The 24,125-nt window shown below is 38.2% G+C and overlaps 1 protein-coding gene across 4 annotated transcripts in view; it reads right to left on the bottom strand.

Moving 5' to 3' along the window:
- Positions 1 to 7,867: 7,867 nt before the first annotated feature.
- KIF20B (kinesin family member 20B) overlaps positions 7,868 to 24,125 on the bottom strand; it is a 99,175-nt gene continuing 82,917 nt past the window's right edge. For 3 of the 4 annotated variants that reach the window (XM_027839876.1, XM_027839875.1, XM_027839877.1), the window contains exons 30-34: positions 18,837 to 19,037; positions 17,158 to 17,253; positions 15,705 to 15,858; positions 12,197 to 12,339; positions 7,868 to 8,133 (exon numbers count right to left, since the gene is read on the bottom strand). In XM_027839876.1, the coding sequence (XP_027695677.1) occupies positions 8,056 to 8,133; positions 12,197 to 12,339; positions 15,705 to 15,858; positions 17,158 to 17,253; positions 18,837 to 19,037 (672 nt within the window). In that variant the 3' untranslated portion in view covers positions 7,868 to 8,055. The remainder of the gene's footprint in view (positions 8,134 to 12,196; positions 12,340 to 15,704; positions 15,859 to 17,157; positions 17,254 to 18,836; positions 19,038 to 24,125) is intronic. The other variant, XM_027839878.1, reaches the window with a different exon arrangement.

Raw genomic sequence — 24,125 nt, 5'->3', positions numbered from 1 at the left:
TATCATTAAAGGAAATTTTATTTTGCTTTGGTGGAGTAAGAGTGAGGGAGGGGAATGATATTTTTAGTCCAAAATTGTGATTTTTTTTGTATATAGAACTTCGAGTATAGAAACTCCCTTCCTATATAATTTATAATTTCAGATTGCTTAGAGTATGAAGAGATCAAACTTTATGGTCACATAGTATGTGTCCAGAGTCAGACATGAAACCAGGTCTGCCTGACTACAGGAAGGACTACACTATACCATGCTCTTTCAAATGACAGTCATACTTTTGTGCCATTTATATTGTCATTTGTATTATGTCATATTCAAATGACATTTGTATAGTGCTTTAAAGTTTCCAAAGCAGTTTCCATGCATTGTTTCATTCAATCCTCATAACAACCCTGTGAGGTAGATTCTATATCCAATTTAAAGATGAGGAAACTCTGGAGGGGTTAAATGGCTAACCCATAGTGCAATGGCTAGGAAGTGTCAGAGAAAGAACTAGAACCCAGGTCTTCCTGATTCAAAGTCAAATGCTCTCTCCCTTCTGTCATACTCCACTTCCTATTGCTCCCTTAAGCAGCCAACCTACTTCCTTCCTTTTCTTTTCTAGAATACTCCAATCCGAGGTCTTCCTTGCTCTGGTTGACTCCTTTTCAGTCTTTTGCACACTGCTAATCAATTAATCTGGATATGCCACAGCCTTGCCCTTGTTGCTCAAACACTTTTAATAGCTCCCCATTGCCTAAAAAGTCAAGTTTAAATTTCTTCACTTGGCACCTATTACTTATTTTTTCTGTCAATAACTTCTTTAAGTAGGTAAGGATTTAGTCATTTCATTTGCATGTAGTGTCTTTCCCTCATTTTTATTCTTTCTTCTAGCTTTATACTAATTTTGAGCTTTGCTCTAATGAGTTGATGGACTATACCTAGACAGCTGACTCCTACAAAATTAGTGAGTCATGTCCTGTGTGTTAAAACATAATCAATTGCAGTTTTCGATGATATTCAATGCTCATGAAGTCCAACACCTACAGATATACAATATGATCAACATTTTTTAAGCACAACTATGTGCCAAGCACTGTGCAAAGCGTGATAGGGATACAGTTAAGAAAAACAGTCCCTACCCTCAAGAAGCTTACAATCTTATAGGGGAAGACAATACACAAAAGGAAGCTAAAATATAGTCATGATATAGAAGTGCGAGGCCTCCATGTGGTTTGCAAGTCTTTGAGCTCTCTCATTTTTTTCTCACCCATTTCCAATACTTTTCTCATCATCCTCATCTATCTTCCTCTTTGCAATGAAATCGCTGAGTATTAAGTTATCTGTTGATTGAATTTGGGAGGTCTTGTCCAATTATTTGTAGAATTTCTTGGCCTCTTCCTTTTCCTAATAGGTCTTTGTGCATAAACTTCAATGATTCTTGTGGTAGTATTTTGCAAATACTTGTCACAAGCACTGCAATACAAGTTCACTGAATGCCCATGAAATTTTGATTCTTGTTGCCTTTGGGCAAGTCACTTAACCTGATTGCCCCAGTTTCCTCAACTATAAAATGGGGATAATAACATCTACCTCCCAGGGTTGCTGTGAGGATCAAATGAGATTATATTGCTAAAGTGACTAGCACATTAGGTGATATATAAATGCTATTATTATTTTCATTATCATAATCATCATCATCATTGGACAAAAATCTTGCATTTAGAGTACCATCAGTCAAGCTGAAGTTTATAGATGGTCTAAAAATTATGTAATTCTTAGCACTTGCTACCATATTTTTTGCCACTAACACTGCAAATATGGAGGGGGTAAAGGAGACAGCATCACAGAGGACGAAGGGCCATTTTGTATTTTTATTTGTTTCATAAGTTAGTATGGCCAAAGAATTCCAAATGGGTGCCTACTGATGATGAGTTTCTCTGTCCTTAACTAGGCTGGTGTACCTTTTCTGCCATGAGAGAACCTTCCAGACTTATGAACTTCTGGCTTAGCTTTTTGAGAACCCAGGGTTCTCACCTCCATGCTCTTATGGTCGGGTACATGTCTCTATATTTAGATCTATAGACATGTAGATATCTTTATCTTTATCTGATCCAAACTCATAGCTAATTTATAGTTGCTCATCTGGACCATAATTTGGGCAAAAACATTGGTGTAGTGGAAAGAGTGCTGAAATTGGGATCAGAAGTCCTGGGCACAAATGCTGGTTCTGTCACTTAGGACTTGTGTAACACTGGGCAAATAACAACCTCTCTGTGACTCCATCTGCATGTCTACAAAATGAGAGTTGGACTACATGACCTTATAAGGTCTCTTCCAGCTTGAAATTAATGAACATGAAAGACAACAAAGCTACTTTCCTTAGAAATAAAGTAGTCAAAATAAGTAAAGCATTAATCATATTTCATGAGGCACATTGGGAATTTCAGAAGATTTTTTAAAAAAATCAGGGGCAGCTAGGTGGTGCAATGGATAGAGCACCAGCCCTGGAGTCAGGAGGAACTAAGTTCAAATCTAGTCTCAGACCAGACATTTGACACTTACTAGCTGTGTGACCCTGGGCAAGTCACTTAACCCCAATTGTCTTGCCAAAAAAAAAAAAAAGAAAAAAGAAATGAAAAAAGAAAAAATAATCAACCTAAACAACTAAACCAAAGGAAAATGAACTTAAAGAAAAGTCTTAATGCTTTCCTCCAGACTTTTTTATTTCATTTTTTATTTCTTGCTTCATTTCTTCTGGTATTCATGGAGTTCTTGTAGAAAATCCATTTTCCCCCTCTTTGAGTTATAATTACTCTCTCTTGCTAGGCTGATCTTTTTGGCATGTCTAGATCTGCAATTATTTTTATTCTTTGTCATTTTTATCCTATATTCTTTATTCTTACATCTTCTTTGATTTACTCAAGTCTCAAGCTTTAGCTCCTGAATTGGGCTTTATGCCAGTCAGATTCTGCTCCCTGATATTTTTGGATGGAGTCATTGGTCCTACTTGTTCTTCCTCTGGGTCACCTGGATACCTGACCTGACTGCCATCTCCCATCCTCCCACCTCTCCCCTCCCCCATCACTGATATTAGAGCACTAGATCTTCAGGGCCTCCTATGGTGTTTCAAGACAGACTGTAGGCACCTAGACTGTCTTGACCTGGTATTGCCACACTATGTTTGTTGCAGCCATTCGTGGTGGCTTCTAAGGTCCTTGTACATTTCTGTGATCCTGAGCATTAATGACTATCCTGAGGCTTTGTAGAGAGTCGCAGTGCTGCTTCTGAACACAGAGTCCTGCAGATTCTACATGTCTCTGGCTTGTTGCTGGGGGTGCTGGGAGTTAGTGGCTTTTTTTTACCTACATTGGCACTGACTTTACTGGAAGGACCAGTGGGCTTCTGACTGAATTTTGGTAGCGTTCTTGGGTGGAACACCTCACTTACTATAGTTTTCATTTGAACAAAAAATACTTATTTAGATTTTCATATTCCTTTTTGTGCTCATTCATTGAGTTTTTGGTATTTTAAGTTGGATGTTCACCTGAGGCCACAGAGGCGGTTAGATGTTCCAGGACGAGGAGCTCCCACGCACTAAGAAGTTCCAGGATGAGACAGCAACAAAGATGGTTTTGAAGTCTGGAAGTCATGAACAGGACCAGGAAAGGACTGGGAGTTTTGAATTGGCACAGCCATTCTGGGGGGGAATAATGAGGCATTATGCAAAGAGGGTATCTAATATCCATAGCCTTTGAGCCAGAGATTCCACTGCTGGATCCTCAACTTTCACAGGGGTAATATTCCTAGAAAACAGTGCAAAAATAAAAAACACAAATGTTGACATATTGAACCTATGGGAAATAGGGAGTTAGGTTCCCGCAACCACCAAAAACTATAATCTTTCACTTGAGGTTGCTGAAAATACACTTTTCTGCATACCATTCTTTATAACAAAACATTAATTCTGATAATACGCACTTTTCCTAACACAATAACCATGAAACAACCCATAAAACACAGTATACAAAAGTGGTAATATACAAAACACTTTTCCTCACTAGTAATTCCCTAGAATTCTGTGACCTTTTGTGCTAATATCTCAATTTAAAAGAACATTGATTTCAGACAACATTCACTTTTTGTAATACATGAAATCTACAGCACCATAAATAACATACAGCAAATAAAATTCTTAAAACAAAAACTTTTTTTTAACCTGAATCTTACCTTCCACTGTGTCAGGTGGTGGTGTGGGGGTGTTGTACTGTATACCATCTTGCTGTAAACCTCTCTACCTTGGCTGCCCTCTGAAAACCAAGGAAGAGGCTGCTGGGATTTTAGTCGCTACTGTTGGAAGATGCTGAGACTGACTAGGTCTCTAAATCACTTTCAAAACTCTGTTCTTCATGGCTGATGGGATGGCATTGGGGACTGTGAAGGACATACCAGCTTGACCAGATCAACAGAAACATAATTGCAATACAAAAACTGAGTTTTAAAGGCAAACAATGAAAATATGCAACAAATGCCCGAGGAGCTCTTTATAAGTAAAATAGGGTAAAATATCAGTGAAGTGCCTGGTGTGATACCAGCCACTCCACAAAACTTGTCCACGTCATACCTCTCAATTTTTCTCTACTTTTTATAGCTGGAAATGTGCATGATTGCCAATGAGAAATTGAAAATGAGGTTACTAACAAAATCACGTGAAGGCATGAAGTCCCAAAAGTTAAACACGTGAATGTTGAGGATTGCCTGTACATCAAGAGGGTCAATGTCAAAAAGAAAGATCCTGTGTATACCAAAATATTTACTGCAGCCCCTTTGATGGTAGCAGCAAATTAGGAACAAAGTAGATATCCATTGATTGGGAATAATTATGAATGTAATAAAATTTTACTATGCTACAAGTCATGATAAACATGAATATGGAGAAGTATGGAAAGACAAGTAGAACCAGGCAAACAATATACATAAAAACGACAGCAATGTAAATTAAAAGAACAACAACAAAATAATCCAAACTGAATGCCATGACTAAAAGGACCATGCTTGGCTGAACCCTAAGAGGAGATAGATATGAGAAGACACCTCCCTTGCTTCTTTGCAGACCACAGGTCTGCAACATTGCACAAAACATCAGACTTTTTGATGTTGGTTGGTTGGTTTTACTGAACTTTTTTTCCTATTTTTTCCCCCTTCTTTATTCTAAGGGATAGCTCTATACAGTGGGAAAGGTAAATGATGTAAGAACAAAAAATATCGATTAAATTTTTATTTTTCAAAAATCAGTCATCTGGACCAATATTAACCAAAGTATTTGACTTGAATTCTGTTATCTTTTCATCTTCATTTACATCGTTGTAGTAATTTTGTACCTTATTCACTATGGTTGCTTTCTTTGCATTGCATCAGCTGACATGTCTTCCAATGTTTCTCTCAGTTCTGCAAATTTTTTATGTTCTTTACAGTACTTTGTATTCTTTACAATACAACAATATATTCCCTTACATTCATATTTGACAACTTGTTTGACCACTGATCCCTCATTGTGTGACCTTGCTTGACCATTTAACTTGTCTGGACCCCAGTCCTGACTCTAAGATACTGTCCAGGGTGATTCTATGATAGACTCATAATTTGTTTCTAGCTTTTTGCCACTACAAATAGAGTTGCTAGTTATATTTTTGTATACTTGGAACTTTTCTTTTGATCACTGAGTGCTGGGGCTGCAATCAGGAAGATCTGAGTTCAAATTTAGACACTTACTAGCTTTCTGATCCTGGGCAAGTCACATAACCTCTGTCTGCCCATGTTTCCTCAAATGTAAAATGGGGATTAAAGTAGCACTTACTTCCCAGGGTTGTTTTGAGGACCAAGTGAGGTATTTGTAAAGCATAAATGCTTGTTCCCTTCCCCTCTTTTCTCATATAATTCCAAATTACTTTCCAAATAAAATTGACAGATCCACAGTTCCACCTATGGTGTATTCATGTACCTATCTCCCCATGGCCCTATCAACCCTTTTTCTATCTTTTGTCTGATTATGAACTTTTCCCCTAACAATAGTTGTAAATGATATGACTTTCCACTCTTATCTAGTATTTTCCCCCTACATCATTGCTAAAATTTAGATATTTTATCCATTTGGAACTTACTGGAGTATGTGAGAAGCAGCCCAGTATAGTGGAAAACTCACTAGACTTAAATCCCAGCCCCAACATTCCCCAGTCTGTAAAATGGTAATAAGCATACCTCTAGTATTTACAGGATGGTTATTTCCCTTGAAATTCTTGACCTTTTGTTTCTCCCAATGGATTTTATTTTGTTGAGTTCTACAAAGAAACCCCTTGGTAGTTTGAGTGATATAATATGAACATTGCAAGCTAGTTTAGCTATAATCATCATTATATTGACACAGACCGGTAATGACTAGTAAATCTCTTTCCAGTTATTTATAATTTTAATTATTCCTGTAAAGACTATTCTGGAGTTATCTTTATGTGATTCTTATGTGTGTGTTAGTAGATCGACTCTCTAAGATCCTCCCACTTTCTGTTAGCAAAAATTGCAGGGTGTTCCAAAAGTCCTAAGGCAGTTTGAAGCTTCAATAACTTCAGAAGTATAAATGCTACCAGCTTACCCCCCAAAAGAAAAATTTGGAAGTTTAATCATTTATATTTCTTTTACATTTAGGTTTGTGAATTTTGACTAGTTTTTTTTATTTTATTTTATTTTAACAAGATGGGGCACTCTGTGACAGTTTCTGGATAACACTTTTTCAGACTAGGGGAGTCACAGAGGCTTGAGCTTTTGCTTGACCACCTTGGTCACCTGCTCTATCTCCGTTTAATTTTTTCTGTCCTGTAGGCATCAAAACTTTATTCTCTGGACAATTTTCAGGCCAAGATTACAAATGCAATCCTTTCAGTTGCTGAGGAGCAGCAGCTGATGAAACAAAACCCACATTTCTTAACATCCATATTCTTCCAGTGATGCTGTATGTGTGAAAGTTGTGGAACACATTATTCTCTAAGAAACTGAAGTTGGAGATCGTTTAAAGGGCAATGGAAAGGTATGAATAGGCTATACCGTATTACAAATCGCAAAATACTAATGGCCTAACAGATGTATCAAAAAACACTAGTTGGTCAAGTAGGCAGAGCAGGAGACAATTGGTGAGCAACCTGCATGCTCAGTTGTCATCAAGAAAATATAGTAAAGACCCCAGCACAATAGGGAGAGCCCATGGAGAAAACTTATGGAAGGACATGGAAAAGTTACACAGGGTTAGCAAGTGTGGATCTGTTTGGCATAGACTTCAGGGGAGGAAACCGTTCTATCAATGAGACCACAGATCCATCAGCATAGACTGAAAAAGCTTTTTATTACTTACACCTTTGTATACAATAGCACATCATCAATTTTTATAAATGTATGTGATGCATAGAATATTTAGATGGGTGAGACATATGATGAGGCTGAGGGATGATATAGTGCTCAATATCTGGAGAAAAAAGAGCATTCCAGTATTTTGGATGGATTACCTATAGAAAATCTACGGGAAGACAGGGACAAAAAAAGCACAGAATAGGCAGGTATGGACATCTTGTGATCTGCACTGGTGGAAAGAATTTCCAAACTGATGAGATCACAGATTCATGAATATTTGGCTAATATTTTTTTAATCTTTTCCCTTTCCAGCCCAAAGAGATAATGTATATAGTCAGAGAGTTTCTTTCCCATGTACCAAAGCCTAGGAAAAACAAATCAGGAAGTGGTATCCTGCTTAACCCCATTAACCTCACACCTTCATATTTAGTCATCTGGAAGAAATTCATACACACAAAAAGGTTACTTTTCCAAGCCTCAATATTCACAAAATGAATAGTTCTTGATAAATTCTTCTTTAATGAATTACAAGTATAAAGCATGTGTATAAAAACATGAATGTATACAGAGAGAATTTAGGCATCATAATATGTACAAACCATCTTTTAAAAAAAAAAGAAAGCTAGGGCATAAATTACACTGATTAAGAATGAGAAGTCCGTTAAAATATTTTTCAAATCTGACTCATTTGGCTGTTCTGGTTCGGAGTCTTCGTTTAAGAATCTGGTGATCGCTTTCCTTTTCTTTTTGATCCATAAAAATCTGAAATGGAGTTATTTCACATGTTTAAGATTTACATGACTTTTAGAGAAAGAACGAGGTCACAAATTATTATTTGTACTTGTACTTAAATTATTATGAGTTAAAAGTAGTAACACAGGCATAGATAACTGCCATTTGTTTTGATATCCTAACGAGGCACCCCATTTAAAGGTATGGAAAAACAATTTTTATAGAAATGAAACAATTCTTTTTTTCCCCTTAGAAAATACCTAACCATAAAACAAAAGCACCTAATAATCCATACATTAAAGTATGGAAATATTACTCAAAAAATTATTTAAAAATACTTGATTATAGAAACAAATTATGCTGAGTTTCACAGAAGCACAGAAACAGCAAAATCAAGGCTGAAAAAACACGAAGAAACAGCTTTGTAGTGGATCTAGCTGATCAGGTCAAAGAGAAGCTTACAGTTAGTTGTGAAATCTACAGCTCAAGGGCTGGGAAGTGACATTCAAATAAGGAAAGAAGAAACAGATTATGAGTCCCATGAGGGCTGCTACTAGGTCTGAAATTATCTAACTCCTCCAGTGCTTAACTAACTAGCCCAGTGCTTTCGATACTCATTCGCCACATTTTATGTTGTGTGATTCTGGACAAATCAATTCTGCCTCTGGGCTTCATATTCTCCCCTCAGTAAAGTGATGGGGGTTGACTAGGTTATCACTATAGGGTTGGTTTGTTTTGGTTTTTTTTTTCAATTTTATTATTCTAATAAGCAAGGAACTATGGACAGGAGAGTGATCAACATCCAAATAGATTTCAAAATAACTGAACAACTCCTACTTTTCCCCTGTCCTACTCTTCTGCCTCTAAGTTTCTTTCTTTCCTTTGGCAGCCTGCCACAGTTGCTAGCAGATCTTTCAAAACGTTTATGGATTACTTCCTGCTCAATTCTCTTCTATAATTGCATTTCCATTCAACTTTTCCTGCTTGTTCAACCAAGCAAATGTACATGTGAAAAATCAGAACTTTTCTTACAGTTATCTGTAGTTCAATTTTATAGAAAAAGGGCAGAGAAGAGATTGGGTGCTAATTTGAAAAGATTTTTTTTGGGGGGGCAGCTATTTATTTATGTTCTAACAGCAAAAGTAATAATAATAGTGGGTTATAGCATCACAGAAATTCAGAGTTGGAAGGATTCCCAGAAGACATTCTGATCCAACCTAGAGTCAAAACGGGATCTGCACGACAATATCCATTCCCAAAATAGTGGTCCAGTCTGTTTCAACCTCAAGTGAGGGAGAATACACCTCCTCCACCTTCCAAGACTGTCTGATCCAATTTTAGACAATTTTAATTGTTAGGAAGCTTTCACTTACATTAAACCTTAATTTGCCTCTTTGAAGAAGAGCAAACTTGGCAACTGTTTCACATGATAGCCCTTTAAATACTTGGAAACAGCTGCCATATTCCCCTCAAATCTTCTCTACTTTAAGCTACACTTCCCCTCTTCCTTTTTGTCTCCTGATGCCTCCAGACCCCTGTGAAGTGGATTTTTTGACCTAAGTTTAAAACTCCATTTATCCCTTAATAGTAATTTAATAATTACATCTTATTGGCCTACTAAATTTCATCTTATTTAATTTGGTCCAATGAGCTAGTTTGTCAATAACTTTTTAGATACCGACTCTGTCGTCTAGTTCATTAGCAATATCTTCCAGCTTTGTGTCATCTGAAAATCTTATAAATAGACTCTCTATGCCAGGGATTCTTGATTTTTGTGTCTTACACCAGGTAAACTATGGCCCACAGGCCAAATCCAGTCTGCCACCTGTTTTTGTACTGCTGGTCATTTGTTTTTGTACTGCCCAAGAGTTAAGAATGGTTGTTACATCTTAATATAGTTTTATTATATTTGAAAATGTAAAAATCATTCTTAGCTCATGGGCTATATAGAAATCTATGGGCCAGATCTGCTCCTTGGGCTATAGCTGGCCAACTCCTGCCCTGTAGTTATGCTCTGTGCTGTCTAGCCAGGTAGATTTTAACTAAGAAGTTTTCTCTCCCCACCACACCACCACCTCTCCACTTCCTTTCCAAAACCCTTTTTTTATTACATTCACCTTATGTCTTACAAATATCATCTTGCTAGACTTTGTTATGTGTGTTCCACTCCTTGCTTGTCTGTCACATGTGTATATATGTACACACACACACACACACACATTTTTTTTAAAACCCAAAAAACAGAAGTAGTAGCAAACTTTTGGAGTAGTCTCTGATTTTTTTTTTTCATTAATAAGTACTCCCGCTGCCTGTATATTCAACCAGTTCTAAATTCACCTCTTCCCTTCCCTTCCCTCCTTTCTCTCCCCCTGTCCATATGGAGTCCCATGACCTTACCTCCGGGTGCTATGCCCACAGGAATGTAAATTTTGATGGCCGAAACCTAGCAAGATATCTTGGGGTTCACTGGCTAGATTTCTTTCTTAAAGACCATGCCTTAAACACAGTTCAATCTGGCTCTTATTGATTGGCCCGTAGGTCCCAACCCAAGCCTCACTGGGTCACTGTAGGCTCTGATGGCTCAGAATGAGTGTAAATAGCAATTGTTTCTGTTTTAGCCAGAAACCCTGGGGTCTTCCCCTCCCAGATTATTATTATTTTTTTAATTAGGTAAAAGGGGCCAATCCTTGGCTCATTTCTTAACTAGCCTTAATCACTGAATGGGTGATTCAGTATTGCCCACTCAGTGTTGCCTCAGTCAAAGTGAACTCAGAAAGACCTTAGCTTAAAAAGGCTAAGGTCTCCCACGGCATGGAAGGCCATTTCCAATAGCTCTGATCCAGTAACCCAGATGGCTCCAGAGGAAAAATCGAGGCTAGTGACCTTGCACAGCCCTCCCTCACCTGAGGGAGCAATTGAATTGCAAGTCATGGCATCATCTTCCTGATGTCATGGTCCTCTTCAAGAATGAAAGACAGACAACAAAAAATTCATCTAAGCACACTGCTATCTAGCCCACACCTCACCATCTTTTCAACAAAAATAGCATTAGAGACTATTGAATGCTTTGCCAAAATATAAGTAAACTATTTACATAGCAGCATTCCCCTAATCTCTTAGACTCATATACTTGTCAAAATAGGATACAAGGTTAGTCTGGCATGACCTGTTATTGGTGAAGTCATGCTAGCTAGCTCTTTGTGATCACAACTTTCTTTCCCAAAAGCATCAAGTATCCTTTTAAACCTTCTAGAATTTACACATTGGAATTGAAATCAAGCTTACTGGACACTCCCTTCCCTGTTGTGAAAATTGGATCCTTCTACAGTCCTGTGGTATGTCTCCATTCTCCACAATCTTTCAAAGATCACTAGCAAGTAACAAATGTTTAATAAGCACTTGGTGATTGACTGATTGATGACTTAAAGTGGCTGCAATTTAATCCCGAAGTCCTTGCAGGGTCTTTAGATGTAATTCGTCTGGGCCTCGTGAGCAGAATTCATCAATGACAGTATCAAATTCCTATTAGCCATTTCTGTCTTGTACTTCCCAATTCAAAGATCCTTCTCTTCCAAAAAAGGAGAGAAGCAAAATAACCAGTGAGCAAATATCCTCTCCAGCCACAGTGATCATCCATCTACCCTAAGCATCAATCCTATCCCATTTTTGATTCTCTTTTCTACCATGTGGCTTTAAAAATCCTATATTATCCTTGGATTTCCTCACCAGGAAATCAACATAAGCTTTTACACTCCTGACACTTCTTAATGGACCATGGCATCCTTCTATTTTCATTCTCCAATGATTGGGGATTACCCAGGCAAGTAAATTACTAACTGAATCACTGTGGTAGTGACGGCAAAAGCTTGCAATGGCTTTAAAAAATTAAAATGAAGGTGGCTTTCATGTGCATAATTATAACTTTTACAAACACAGAATTAACATGTCTGAAGCAGAAAATATATGTGCATTCCTACAGATGCATACAAAGCATTTTTTCTAACACATTTGGTCAGGATAGAAATTCACATTAACGTTTGGAATATTAACATGGCCCTGACTGCCAAACCCCAAACACAGGAATTTTACTTACCACTTGGCCAGCAATATCTAAAGGACTGGAAATCTCACTCGTATACAATTTCCGTTTGGCTCGCTTTGGTCGCGATCCATTTTCTTTACCTGTCTCAGCAGCAGCAGGCTTTGAGGGGCTCATTTTTTCTATCAGCTTCTTTGCTAGAAAATGAAGTTTGCTTTTTTAAAATTTGTTTAACAAAACAATTTACATTACTAGGGGGGGAAAACATTCCAGGGACAGCTCTACTGAAAAGGGAGTGGATTCATTGAAAAGGTGCCAGAGGTAATGGCTCCTGAAATGACACTTTGGGAAGAGAAGTAAATAAAGACTTCCAATAATACTCTTCTCAACAGATTTGACTAATACTTAATAAGTTCCTGCCATATATAAATATAAGCACACACACACAACACCGTTTCAGGAACTAAGAAATATAGACAGAAACAAAAAAGCCCTTGCCCTGAAGGAGTTGATATTTTACAAAGTAGTTTCAGGAAAAATAGAGCACTAACAACCAGGAGGATCCAAAAAAAGGAGGAAATAGGTGAGCTGAACTTCAAAGGAAGCTAGGAATTAAAGGGGGGAAGAGGAGGGGCTCAGAATGAGGAAGCAGTGCATCCCAGACACAGGGACAGCTACAGGGGCAGGAGATGGAATGTTGCATTTGGAGAATAGCTAGGAGACTAGTCTGACTGAAAGTAAGAGTATATAAAAAGATAATAATATGAAATAAGGCTTTAAATATCGGGCTGATCTCTTTGTGGAGGCAAAGAATAGCAAACTGAGGGAGCACCCATCACCTGGGAAATTGCTGAACCAATTATGGCCTATGAATGTAATGGAACTGTTGCTCATTCTTCATTTTTTTGAAGAGGACCGATGACATCACAGGTGATGTCTTGACTTGCTTGTTAATTGGATTTAAGCAAGGCAGAGTTGCACAAAGTTGTCAGCCTCACTCTCTTCCTGAGTCATCAAAGTCCAGTGGCAGAACAAAAATCAAAATGACTGACGATGGCAGGAGATGCAGCAGATGACCTTGGCATTTTTGATGTCTGACCAAGCTCTAAGCAGCGCTCCACAGTGCCTTCTTCTGCCACCTTAATGGTTATTGAAGCAAATTATTCTCATCTGCCATTCTGCCGGGAGAAATTAGAGGACATCCCCCAACTCACTGATGAGTTAAGGCCTATCAGCTACTCTCAACCTGGTTTAGCCTGTCTGCCAAGACAGTTTTACCAGGATGTGACCACTGCACGTGCTACAGTTTCTTGAAGTTACAGGGAAGAGTGGAGTGAATCAGGTGGAAGCCAAAGGTGGATGAGCAGCCCTGAAGAGGGCTTGACAAGCTCTCACTCTAGAAGTGCTATTCTCCCTGAACACCCCATATACTCATGGGAAGAAAAAAATGATGTAGGGAATAGTTACAGAGAAGCCTGAGAAGATTCATATGAACTGATGCAAAGTGAAATGAGCAGACAAGAGAGAACAATTTGTACAATAACAAAACTTGAAACACAAACAACCTTGATCAGAGGACAAGTGATGAATCATGATACCTACCTCCTGACAGAGGCAATGGACTCAGAGTAGAGACCAAGACATGTTTTTTTAGATAAGACCAAAGCCAGAATTGTTTTGCTTGACTCTCTATATTTGTTACAAGAGTTTTGCTTTTCTCTCCCTCTTTCTTTCTCTTCTTTTTTTGATGGGAAGGATAAACAGGAGAAGAAAGAAATGGGAGAGAAAATTAAGAAAATATCAGGCTGAAGGGTTTGAATTTTATCCTAAAGGCAATAAGAAGCTACTAATAATTTTTAAACAGAAAAATGACATGATCAGACCTATATCTTAGGAATGTTAATTTGGCAGCCATGTGAAGGATAGGCTGTATTAAAATGCAACTAGAAAGGTTTCTAATTAGGACACATATAAGAGTTGAAGTGGGAAGTGTTGATGGTCCTATACTTGAGTGGTGACCATATGATGGGAGAGATAGGTATGGATGTGAAGATGGAATCAACAAGACTTGGCAAAAAATTAGACGTGGGTGGTAGAAAAGAGGGGGATGACTGCAATCATTGATCATAAGGATGGGGGCTGTCTTCAACAGAAACAGGGAAGATTTGAGTTGTGATGGATTGTGGGGGAAAAAAACTGTTCTTAACATGATAAGTTTGTGTTGCCAATAGGACTATAAGTGAAGATGTTCAGCAGCCATGATGTGTGGCTGGAATTCAGGAAAGAGATTAAGGCTAAACATATATCCCCCCCGAATCTATGACATGGGATGCCATAAATGTTTGTTGAACTGAACGTAAAGATTTAGGAGTCATCATCAAAGGGATAATATCTAAACCCATGAGAGCAGATGAGATCACCAAAGGACACAATGTACAGAGATTAGAGGACCCAGGACGGAACTTAAGAGACACTCACATTTAGGAGTAGGAATGGTCAAAGATTCTGCAAATCCCAGCACTGGAATCTGGCAAGGTACAAGTAGTGCAAGGACAAAGGATTCTAGGACCAAGGACAGCCTGTAGTTGAAATGGTCAACCGTCAGGCCTCTTAAGGGAGAACAGTAAAGCCAGAACAAGTGTGATAGATCAGAATAGGGAAAGCCTAAAGGTCACAGTGAAAACTAAGAATAACTTTTTAAAAAGTGAGGCAGAAGATAAAAAAAAAATTAGGATACTATGATCATAGAGGAATTTCAGAACACTAGATCAAGGAGACAGCAGAAAGATGGATGATGGCAAGACTAAGAGTATGCTCATCCATCTAGGTGGCTGAGATGGAGTGAAGATGTAGGCTATGGTAGCTGAGAATCAAGGGGAGTCCTGGGTGTTTGAGGGGATATCAACATACATACTAAAGTCCCCATATATTAGGCAGAGATTGAGGTTGAAAGAAAAACTACAGGCCAACTTCTGAACTCTTAGATAAACGAAGACTTATCTTCATTTATCTAAGTATTTATATTATATATTATATTTATGTAAGTATTTATATTATCTATTATATATTATCTAGGTATTTTAATACCTAGATGCCAACAGATGACTGTGACAAGAATATGGGCATGGTGAGATAGAGTGAATCTCAAATGAGGAGAGGTTGCCAAATGACAGTGAAAGAGGGATGGTTCTAGAAGTGGCAAAGAGGAGCATGGATTAATAAATCCTTGGAGGAAGTATGCATATTCATCTTCCTGGCCTAGTATGCTCAGGGGTCATGAGAGAAGCAGCAGCCTATACTAGAGAAGGTAGCCAGGGTGCAGTGTGTTCCAGAAGGTTGTTTCCACTAACTTTTCCTCTGATGGGTTTTCCATCCAACCTTCTTCATTTTTAATCAATAGGCATGTGTGACATTAGAGACTATTAGAGCTTTATAAAAAAAAAATCTAAGAAAAGATTTAACTAGGATCATACCAAAAAAAAAAAGTACATGAGATTTTCTTCAAGGATAAAGGGAAGGAAATTTTACTGGACCTCATACACTTAACTAATTTTCTACAAACCTTTTGAGTGAAGAATTGTTGGTGAGTGTTGCAAGAACTCCCCAAACTTTTGTAATGTTCCATCTTTTTTCTTAGTGGATGACTTTCTGCTGAGAGTAGGCTCCTGATTCCGTAAAGAATAACATGCCTTTCTAGAGGACAGGGTAGTGGAAACCTAGTGGGTATACAAACATTTTCATTTTTCAAAAATTTATAAAAAGGTAAAAAAGTACTGGGAATTAGATGACTTTAACTTTGCTTCATTTCTTTACTATTATAGTATGGCAAATCTCTTTTCTTTTACTTGTTCCAACTCAAAGATATGACTTGTATAAGTAAAAAACAATAAATACAAAACATTTATAACTTTAATATCTCCTGTAAGCCTAGTATAAGCAATTTGATATTTTTTAACAAATTGTTGAGCCTCTTTATAGTCTACCAATTGTTACATTTGAAAATTAAGGTAAATTGAGAGATAATGGTTCGAATATGATCAATTTATTTGTTAGACTAGCAGTAACCAATAAATTGGTTCTATGTCCTCTCAATAACCAAAGACCCTGAGGTAGAGTTTTCTAGACATCATATAGTTTTGGAAAGTACAAGAGAACAAAGAACAGAAATGGGCAGGTAGGAAAGATAATGTAATTGGTTACAAGGTAGACAGCATCATTGAGGAGGGAACAACATCATTGGTTACATCAAGGAAATGGGGCTGGCACTCACTTGGAGCTGTCATTAAGGAATACTTGATTGATTATGGGACTGTCTCGTCCTGAGGACATTATTAATGGACCAGGGATAGCAGCCTTCCTGGCTCGTAGGAGGGGTCCTCAGGGAGATGAGACCCTCCTTAATTGTACAATGACAGGCAAGGACAGACAATATGCCTTGTGAAAACATACCAAATCAATTTATAGGCCTTTAAAGATAACAAACAGATGTCCTAGAATTTTCCCAGGAGCTGAAGATATGGTAGGTAACAGTTTTTCCCATTGAACTGAATTCTTGACCTTAACTCAAGGACATAGAAAGGTGGCTTTAGGCAGATGCAGGCTCAATTATAAAAATCAATACAGCATAAAATCAATTACATTGTAGAATCAATACAGTAGAAACTCAGGGTAATATTAATTTTGATCTTTTCACAATGAAGATAAATTACAGTTTATCCCAATCATGGACACTGCTGTCTTTGGAGGCAAGGCCAAAGAAAGGAAACTAAAATGGAGATGGGGCTTAGGCCAGATTGGAAGAAGGGAAAGCTTCAGTAGAGGACTCTGACTAAGCAGATGCCCCTGGACAGGAGCAGCAGACAGGCTGTACAGGGATTTAAGCTGGAGACTGAGCTGGTGAAGGCATGAGATAATAACTGATAATGACACTTCACTGTCAGTTAAAATTTCTGCAAATAAAATTCAAACTAATGGCCACTATTAGGGGGAATGAAAAAAAAACAACAACAACAAACCTTCTGTTCCTTTTTGATAGAACTGCAACCATCTGAGCCTGGCAATTTCGTTCTGGGTGTGGTAACATTTTTCTTATTTTCATACTTTACTAAGTTCTGGGGGAAAAAAATCACAATATTGGTCCATTGATAATGAATTTTTCTCCAGTGACTTCTTTAAAATCTTAAAAAGTCTACATTGTTACTTAAGACATTAACTTCAATGTCATAAAGATAGCATAAAATACAAAATCTAAATCTGCTAAATAGGAAACAATTAGAGAAAAAGGTAACTTTCCTTTTTTAGTCATGGTGAGGTCCTCCAGATGTTCTTACTTGCAAATGACATTGGGCTAGGTGCATCAAGCCCTAGAAAGTTAAAGAGCTTCTTGGAAGAAAACCATAACCACTCCAAAGAGTTTGGCCCAACCATCCACAGAGAAAAAAACTAAGTGGATGAGGAATGACTATATATGAGATAGACAACGTTGGGCCTAGAATTAAACCCATTAGGCCCATTAAAATGGCCTAGATTGCCTTCGTGAAACTGCAAAGCTCCTATATTGGCTCTAAACTTCTCTCAGAAACCCCAGTCTGTCTTTTTAATACCAGTATTCTATTGGTGTTTTTGTAAGATATGCAATAGTACAGTCTTTAAAAAATTAAAAATTATTATCACTAAGGGCACCATAGAGGTGCATGGTGAGTGAGCATAGATTGGAAGAGATAAGAAAGATGGAACTTGAAAGAAGAAATGGAATAAAAGAAGTCATCATGGATAGCAAAACATCATGGATAGGAAAGCAAAGAAGGCTCCCAGTTATGAACCCTCTGGTAAGAACTGAAGAGGACAGGCAGGCATGGAACCCCACTTGGGTACAGCATAGTTTATTTATTCTTCCTTATCAAATATTGGTCCACTTTTTACTCACATCCATGGCAAGGATCATTAAAGTCTGTCATTCTAAATTGGTCTACATATGTAGAGTTCGAAGAAAAAAAGTAAAATCAGATGTGAGAGGGTATGGCTGGGCCCCTATCCATTACCAGGCCCTGTGGAGCAGAAATCATTTCGAGAGAAGTCTCTAAGCTATGGAACAGATGACATTTCAAGCGAAGAGAACATTGGTGACCATTAGACCCTGCCATGTAAGCAGCTACAGCACAAAGGTTTATGCTTCTTTCTTGGAAATATAAGGGAAGGCTTTGCACTGGTGATGTGGTGACTAGAAATAACATGGAGACGTAAAAACTTCTGCTCCATGGGGCCTGGTAATGAGAAGGAGGGGAGGAATAATATCCTTGAGGGCCCCCGGGTCTAGGCAGGACTCTTTGTGAGGAGCAGGAAGACAAAGGGGAGGACGTGTGCTAATCAGAACCAACATAAGCACCAGGGCTTTCAACATGTATTCTTACTCTGTGTCTGACAACTGTATTCTTTATACCTCTTACTTGTGTCAGGTGAGTTATTTGTACAATTCTGATACCTGGATTCAGGGTGGCTGCCAGCAGCCTCTCAAAATATGAGGTCCATCATAAGTGAAACTTTTAAATCAAGGATTTTCTGAAATTCACATTTAAAATGTGATTCTAGAGATTTTAAATACAGATAAAAATCAGCAAGTTCTAGAGAATTCTGAAGAAGGTAAAACACGATAAATAAATGTTTTTGGAAACTGACTTGTCAGGGAAGGATTTACCTCTTCCATCTCACTACTTTTCCTCTTCCTTGGCTTGGATATCTTAACCGTCACTGGTATGGAACTACCAGGATGTTTCACTGACATCTTGTTAGGCTGCAGAGGTGTAAACTGGATCTCTAATTCTGATTTTGGAAACCGAGTCATGTGTTCATTTTCTGTAGATACTTCAGAAGAGTCAAGGACTACAACTGAACCATCCTAGAGTTGAAATGGAAAGACAGAAAGAAAAAGACAATTTTACAAAGTGATGGATTCATAACTAAATCATACTGGATCACAGTGGCTTCTCCTTATTGTGATTATCAAGCTACGAACTATCTGGACAAAGCTAAACTTAAATGTTAAAAGCGTACTGCCATGGAAGCCCTCAATTCAATTAAACAAATATAAATAAAGCACTGTGAATAAAATAAAAAGAGTTGTAAAAAATAATAATAAAAAATAAATCACTGTGAACAGAGCACTATTCTAAGCGTTGGAAGAGATACAAAGATTAGTGGTTCCTGTATGACTTGTAGTGCAGCAAGAAGGGCATATCCACAAGTAATTGTAATATACAATATGTATAATAAGTAATAAGGGAGGTAGAAACAAAGTGTTATTGAAGACCAATCGATTTCACCTCGACAGCCTCTCTAAAACACATCCCTTCTCCCCGACACTGCTACCCTTCTAGTGCAGGCCTTCGTCACCTCACATCTGAGCTACGTGTAATAGCTGCTAGTGTGTCTGCCTACCTCAGATCTCTTCCCACTCCAATCCATCTTCCATTCAGCCACTATGGTGATTTTCCTAAAGCACAGGTCTGATTGTGGCACACCCCTGCTCAAATTCCAGTGGCTCCCTATTGCCTCCAGGAGAAAATACAAAGTGCTGTTTGGCATTCGAAGCCCTTCACCACCTAGGTCCCTCCTACCTTTCCAATCTTCTTACACCTTACTCCCCAATACGTATTCTTCGATATAGTGACACTGGCCTCCTGGCAGTCCCACAAACAAGACACTCCATCTCTTGGTTCTGGGCATTTTCCCTGGCCATGCTCCATGCCCAGAATGAATGCTCTCCCTTTTCAATCTTGCCTACTGACTTCCCTGGCTTCTGTTAAGTCCCAACTAAAATCCCACTTTTTACTTGAAGCCTTCCCTTATCCCTCTTAATTCTAGTGCCTTCCCTCTGTCAATTTCCTATTTGTCCTATTATATTAATAATCATTTATTAAATTAGGATTAAAGCTTTACAGCCCCAGTAAGTCAGTTGGGTCAGTCTCTGAAAGGCGCTGCTGATAGATGAGATTGCCTAAATCTGAAAGACCTAACTTCTGTTTAGAGTATAAACAGAATCTAATCTAGGTAAATCTCAGCCCTAAAGCATTAAGCTTAGGCCCCTGCACCCCTCCAGTAGAGTTCAGGGCGACCCAGCTCATGAAGGAGAAAACCAAGGAGAGTGGTCTGGTTAGAGATAGATTCCTTTGTCCAGATTGCTGGAGGCAAAGTCCTTTTAGGAAGTTAAAGAGTTTGGCTGGTGAAGGGAGCGGCTCATACCAGGAAGGAGGCAGTGGAAACTGAGAAAGGGAGGCAGACAAGACAAATAATACAAAGGTAAAATACAGAGAATGTAATAACTAACTAGAAATGAGAGGAAGGATAAAAAAAAAAAGTAAAGACTCAAGAATCTGAACATGGGGGTTTGGACAGGGTTTCTACTATCTGAGTTGAGTAGAGCAATCATGGTTGTTTGGCAGAGTAGAGAAAGATAGTAGAGGAAGGGGAAGGCGGAAATTTTGCTAATAACATGACTGACACCCGATGATAGTGTCTATGTCCTTCCTCCATGAACTAGTTAGTATTCCTTCAAAATACTGATAGGAGAATGGTTAGAGTAAAAGATGGGTTATTTTCCATGAGCAGAAAGGCACCTCCCACCCACCACTAAAAAGAATAAAAAAGAAAAAGAAAACCATGCAGTAGATATGCTGATTCAGGGCAAAACTAATTCTTCATTGTGTTGCCTACTTATTCTGTCACCAGAAGTAAGAAGAGAACCCAAATTAAGAGTTTCCCTTACCTAAATATGACTATGTGCAATTCAAATCCCATTTGTTCATACAGATATCAGTAATGAGATTGGTTTAGATTTCCTTAACAACTTCATATTTTTTTTGTATATATTGACATGCTATACACATATGCTGTTTCCCAACAGAATATAAAGTCCTTGAGAGTAGAGACTGGTTTGTTTGTGATCTGCAGCACACTAGCCCAGTGTCGGACACATGGTACACATTTAAATAAATGCTGGTTGACTGAGTGATTGATCTTGTCTACCTAATGTTTTTTAAAAAGAAACCTTTGTTTAGTCATTAAGAGAAAACCTTCTACTACATTACCATTTTCTATTCTGCTAGAAACTAGAAGGGATAGATGATAGCCCTGGTGTGGATTCCAAACTCCTGAATACAGGGACCACTTTTCATTTTTAGTTTTTATGTCTGGTGCTTAGCACAGTGCCTTGTACATAGTAGGCACTTAATAAATGCTTGCTCAATGAACTTTACTTTGGATAGTCCATAGGTAGAGGAGTCTAAAATATTAACATACAAATCCATCACCCTGACTCCTACCTTTTAGTGTCTTTCTAAAAACAAGAATGTTTTTGTTTATAATCATTTGCCATTTTTTTTGTAAATATGATTTTAAATATTAAACTTAGTCTTTAAAAATGTATTTAATTTTATTATGAGGTTATGTATTAGTGTTGAGAAAATTACAACTCAGACAATGCTTTCCATGTCTGGTTTGTATGGCTCTTCTAATAATGAATATAAATACATGTTTTCCATTTAAGATTTTTGTAACTGAAAGTGCCATCCTCATGCTGTGAATGCAAACAAATTGATATCACTTGCTAGAAAACATATAAACACAGTGATATCACTCACCAAATATCTAAACATAGCATTATTAATAAATTGAGGCCTTTTTTCTCTCATATTAGAATCCTGTTGGAGCTTTTCCCTCCATCTCTATCTGGGTCAGCATTCCCAAAGGGTAGAATTCTAAGGAAACCATCTAACTGCTTAAAGTGAAGGCTTTATCATCCATTACCCAAAAGAACATGCCTCAAGGATCCAGCAGTGGTAAAATTATTTAGAGATAATAACTGTTTAGAGTCAATTCCTACTGAGGGTTTTAGTCTGCTTACCTGTGCAATCTACTGCCCTTCTCAAATTTGCCTTTTTCCCTTGGGAAGATCTATCCCTGTTTTTAAAATCATGTTAATGCTGATCTCAGCCCAAATGAAGTAGTGTTTGTTAGTACCCTAGTTCCTACAGATAACAGAATTTTACCTCCTAAGTAGAGCCCTTCTATCCTAGCTGTTCATTCCATCTAGACAACCACTGCCCTCAAATCCTTGGGAAGAAGACAATTGAAACACTACTGAAGTGTCTCAGAGACGGGACCTTTTTTTCTGTTTAATAAAGGAAATCTTGTGAGTCATGCTAGATGCTACAGCCCTCCCAAGATTCTTGGTAATTGCCATTCCTTCCTCCCCCAACTAAGTGATCTGACACCACAGGCCTCTGCACCACTCAGGCAGCTGGCAGAAAACAACTTTTGGGGCTGCCACTCAATCTATAGTGCTGCAACCTCCCCCTAACTAGATATTTGATGAGTTTCCAGCCCTTTCCCTAATCACTAATGGATGCAGCCTAAGACACAGAGCTGGCAAATGTTTCTCCCCCTTTCTAGCTCTCCCAAGGCCTCTACTGACTGTAAATACTATCTTCCAATAAACCTCGTTAGTATAGGTTAAGTTCTGTAGATAGGGCTTTTTTCTTTCCTCCATGGATATAGTCTTTAGTGTATCATAAAATTACTGATTTAGAAAGCAACTATAATTAAATATGGAAAGTAATATGGATAAAGGAATCTAATCAGTTTCCCTTTCCAATTATTTCCTATGGACCTCAAAAGTAATCCTAACTCATCTAATGAAAGGAGAAGGGCACCAAGTGGTCACATCCAAATAATTCTCTTGGAGCTGGGAGCACTTGGAGCCCACAGGTCAAAATTAGTAGTGAGTAGAAGAGTAGTGTGGAAAGAAGAAAAGGGAACAGTCCTTCCTTTGCCCTCATCACATCATCTAATATTTCTGCTCGCCTGCAGCTCTATAGCCAATCATTTCTGAAAATATTAAATGTGACCAACCATGTACAATTACAACATAAAATTCTAATGAGCAGAATGGTCAAATGCAGAAAGCTCCAGGCTTTAAACATTTCCCCAAGTTATTGTTCCTTCGTGCCCGCAGTGAGTCTCCAAAAACAGATGGTTAGTAGAGGACAGATAACAAGTCCTTCCACTCTTTACAGAGCTGGAGAGCAATAGGAACAGAAGGTTGCATGTACTGGAAGATTTGGTTATCAAGGTGGTTGGTTTTACTTGTTTTTCTCTGTCAAAAGGAAAAGTTCTATTTAGATGGAGAAGTGGGTCATATCAAGAAATAGTACAAAAGGTTCAAATAGAACTACAAAAAATTAGGTGGAAAATAGGATCATTCCAAGCAGAATTAAATGTGACTTTTGCTAGCCAAGAGGGCCATCTAAAAAATGCAAGTAGCTCAACTCAACCAGAAAACTACCTTTAAAGTCACACCAGTAATGCTCAAGAAATTAAGTGAAATTATAGTAGGCAACTTCCATTACCAGACAACTGCACAAAAAGGTCAGTCTTCCAAAGCAATAGAAAACTAGGTTGTTGGAAAATGCAGCACCCATTCTCAGGTAAACCAAATGGCAGCCTTATAGCCCTACTACAAATAGGTCAGAGACACTCTCTCTCCAATGGTATCAACAGCAGAAACCTGCTCCAAGAAATCCTCAGGATTGTGGTGAGCCCACAGTGAAGGAACCAGAAGAGGTAGCAACCATCGGCCTGGGTCTTTAGCACTCAATCCTGAAACACAGAAAAAAATCCCCGAAGATCCAGCACCCTAAACTCAAAGATCCAAAGGGCTCTAACCCCAGTAAGGGGAGGTCAGTTTAGGAACTTAGGTGATCCAGGTTGAGATCAAGGACTCTGCATCCCACCCAAAAGTACAAGTGGAGAAGGTGGGCCTTGGTACAAAGCCCCAGTGCAGGAGCTAAGGCTGGTGAGATGAAGAAACAAACTACTACAAAGAATTACAATAGATCTGGAGATGTCCAAAAGTCCAGATTGGAAGGAGACAGTAACTGCAACAACAGCAAGGAGAAACTCAAAGGAAAAAAATAAATTCCCACATGAA

The sequence above is a fragment of the Vombatus ursinus genome, unplaced genomic scaffold, assembly GCF_900497805.2.
Source record: "Vombatus ursinus unplaced genomic scaffold, bare-nosed wombat genome assembly UNPS02014833.1, whole genome shotgun sequence".
NCBI lineage: Eukaryota > Metazoa > Chordata > Mammalia > Diprotodontia > Vombatidae > Vombatus > Vombatus ursinus.
The sequence above is the reverse complement of the archived record's forward strand: the minus strand, read 5'-3'. Positions and strand labels throughout refer to the sequence as shown.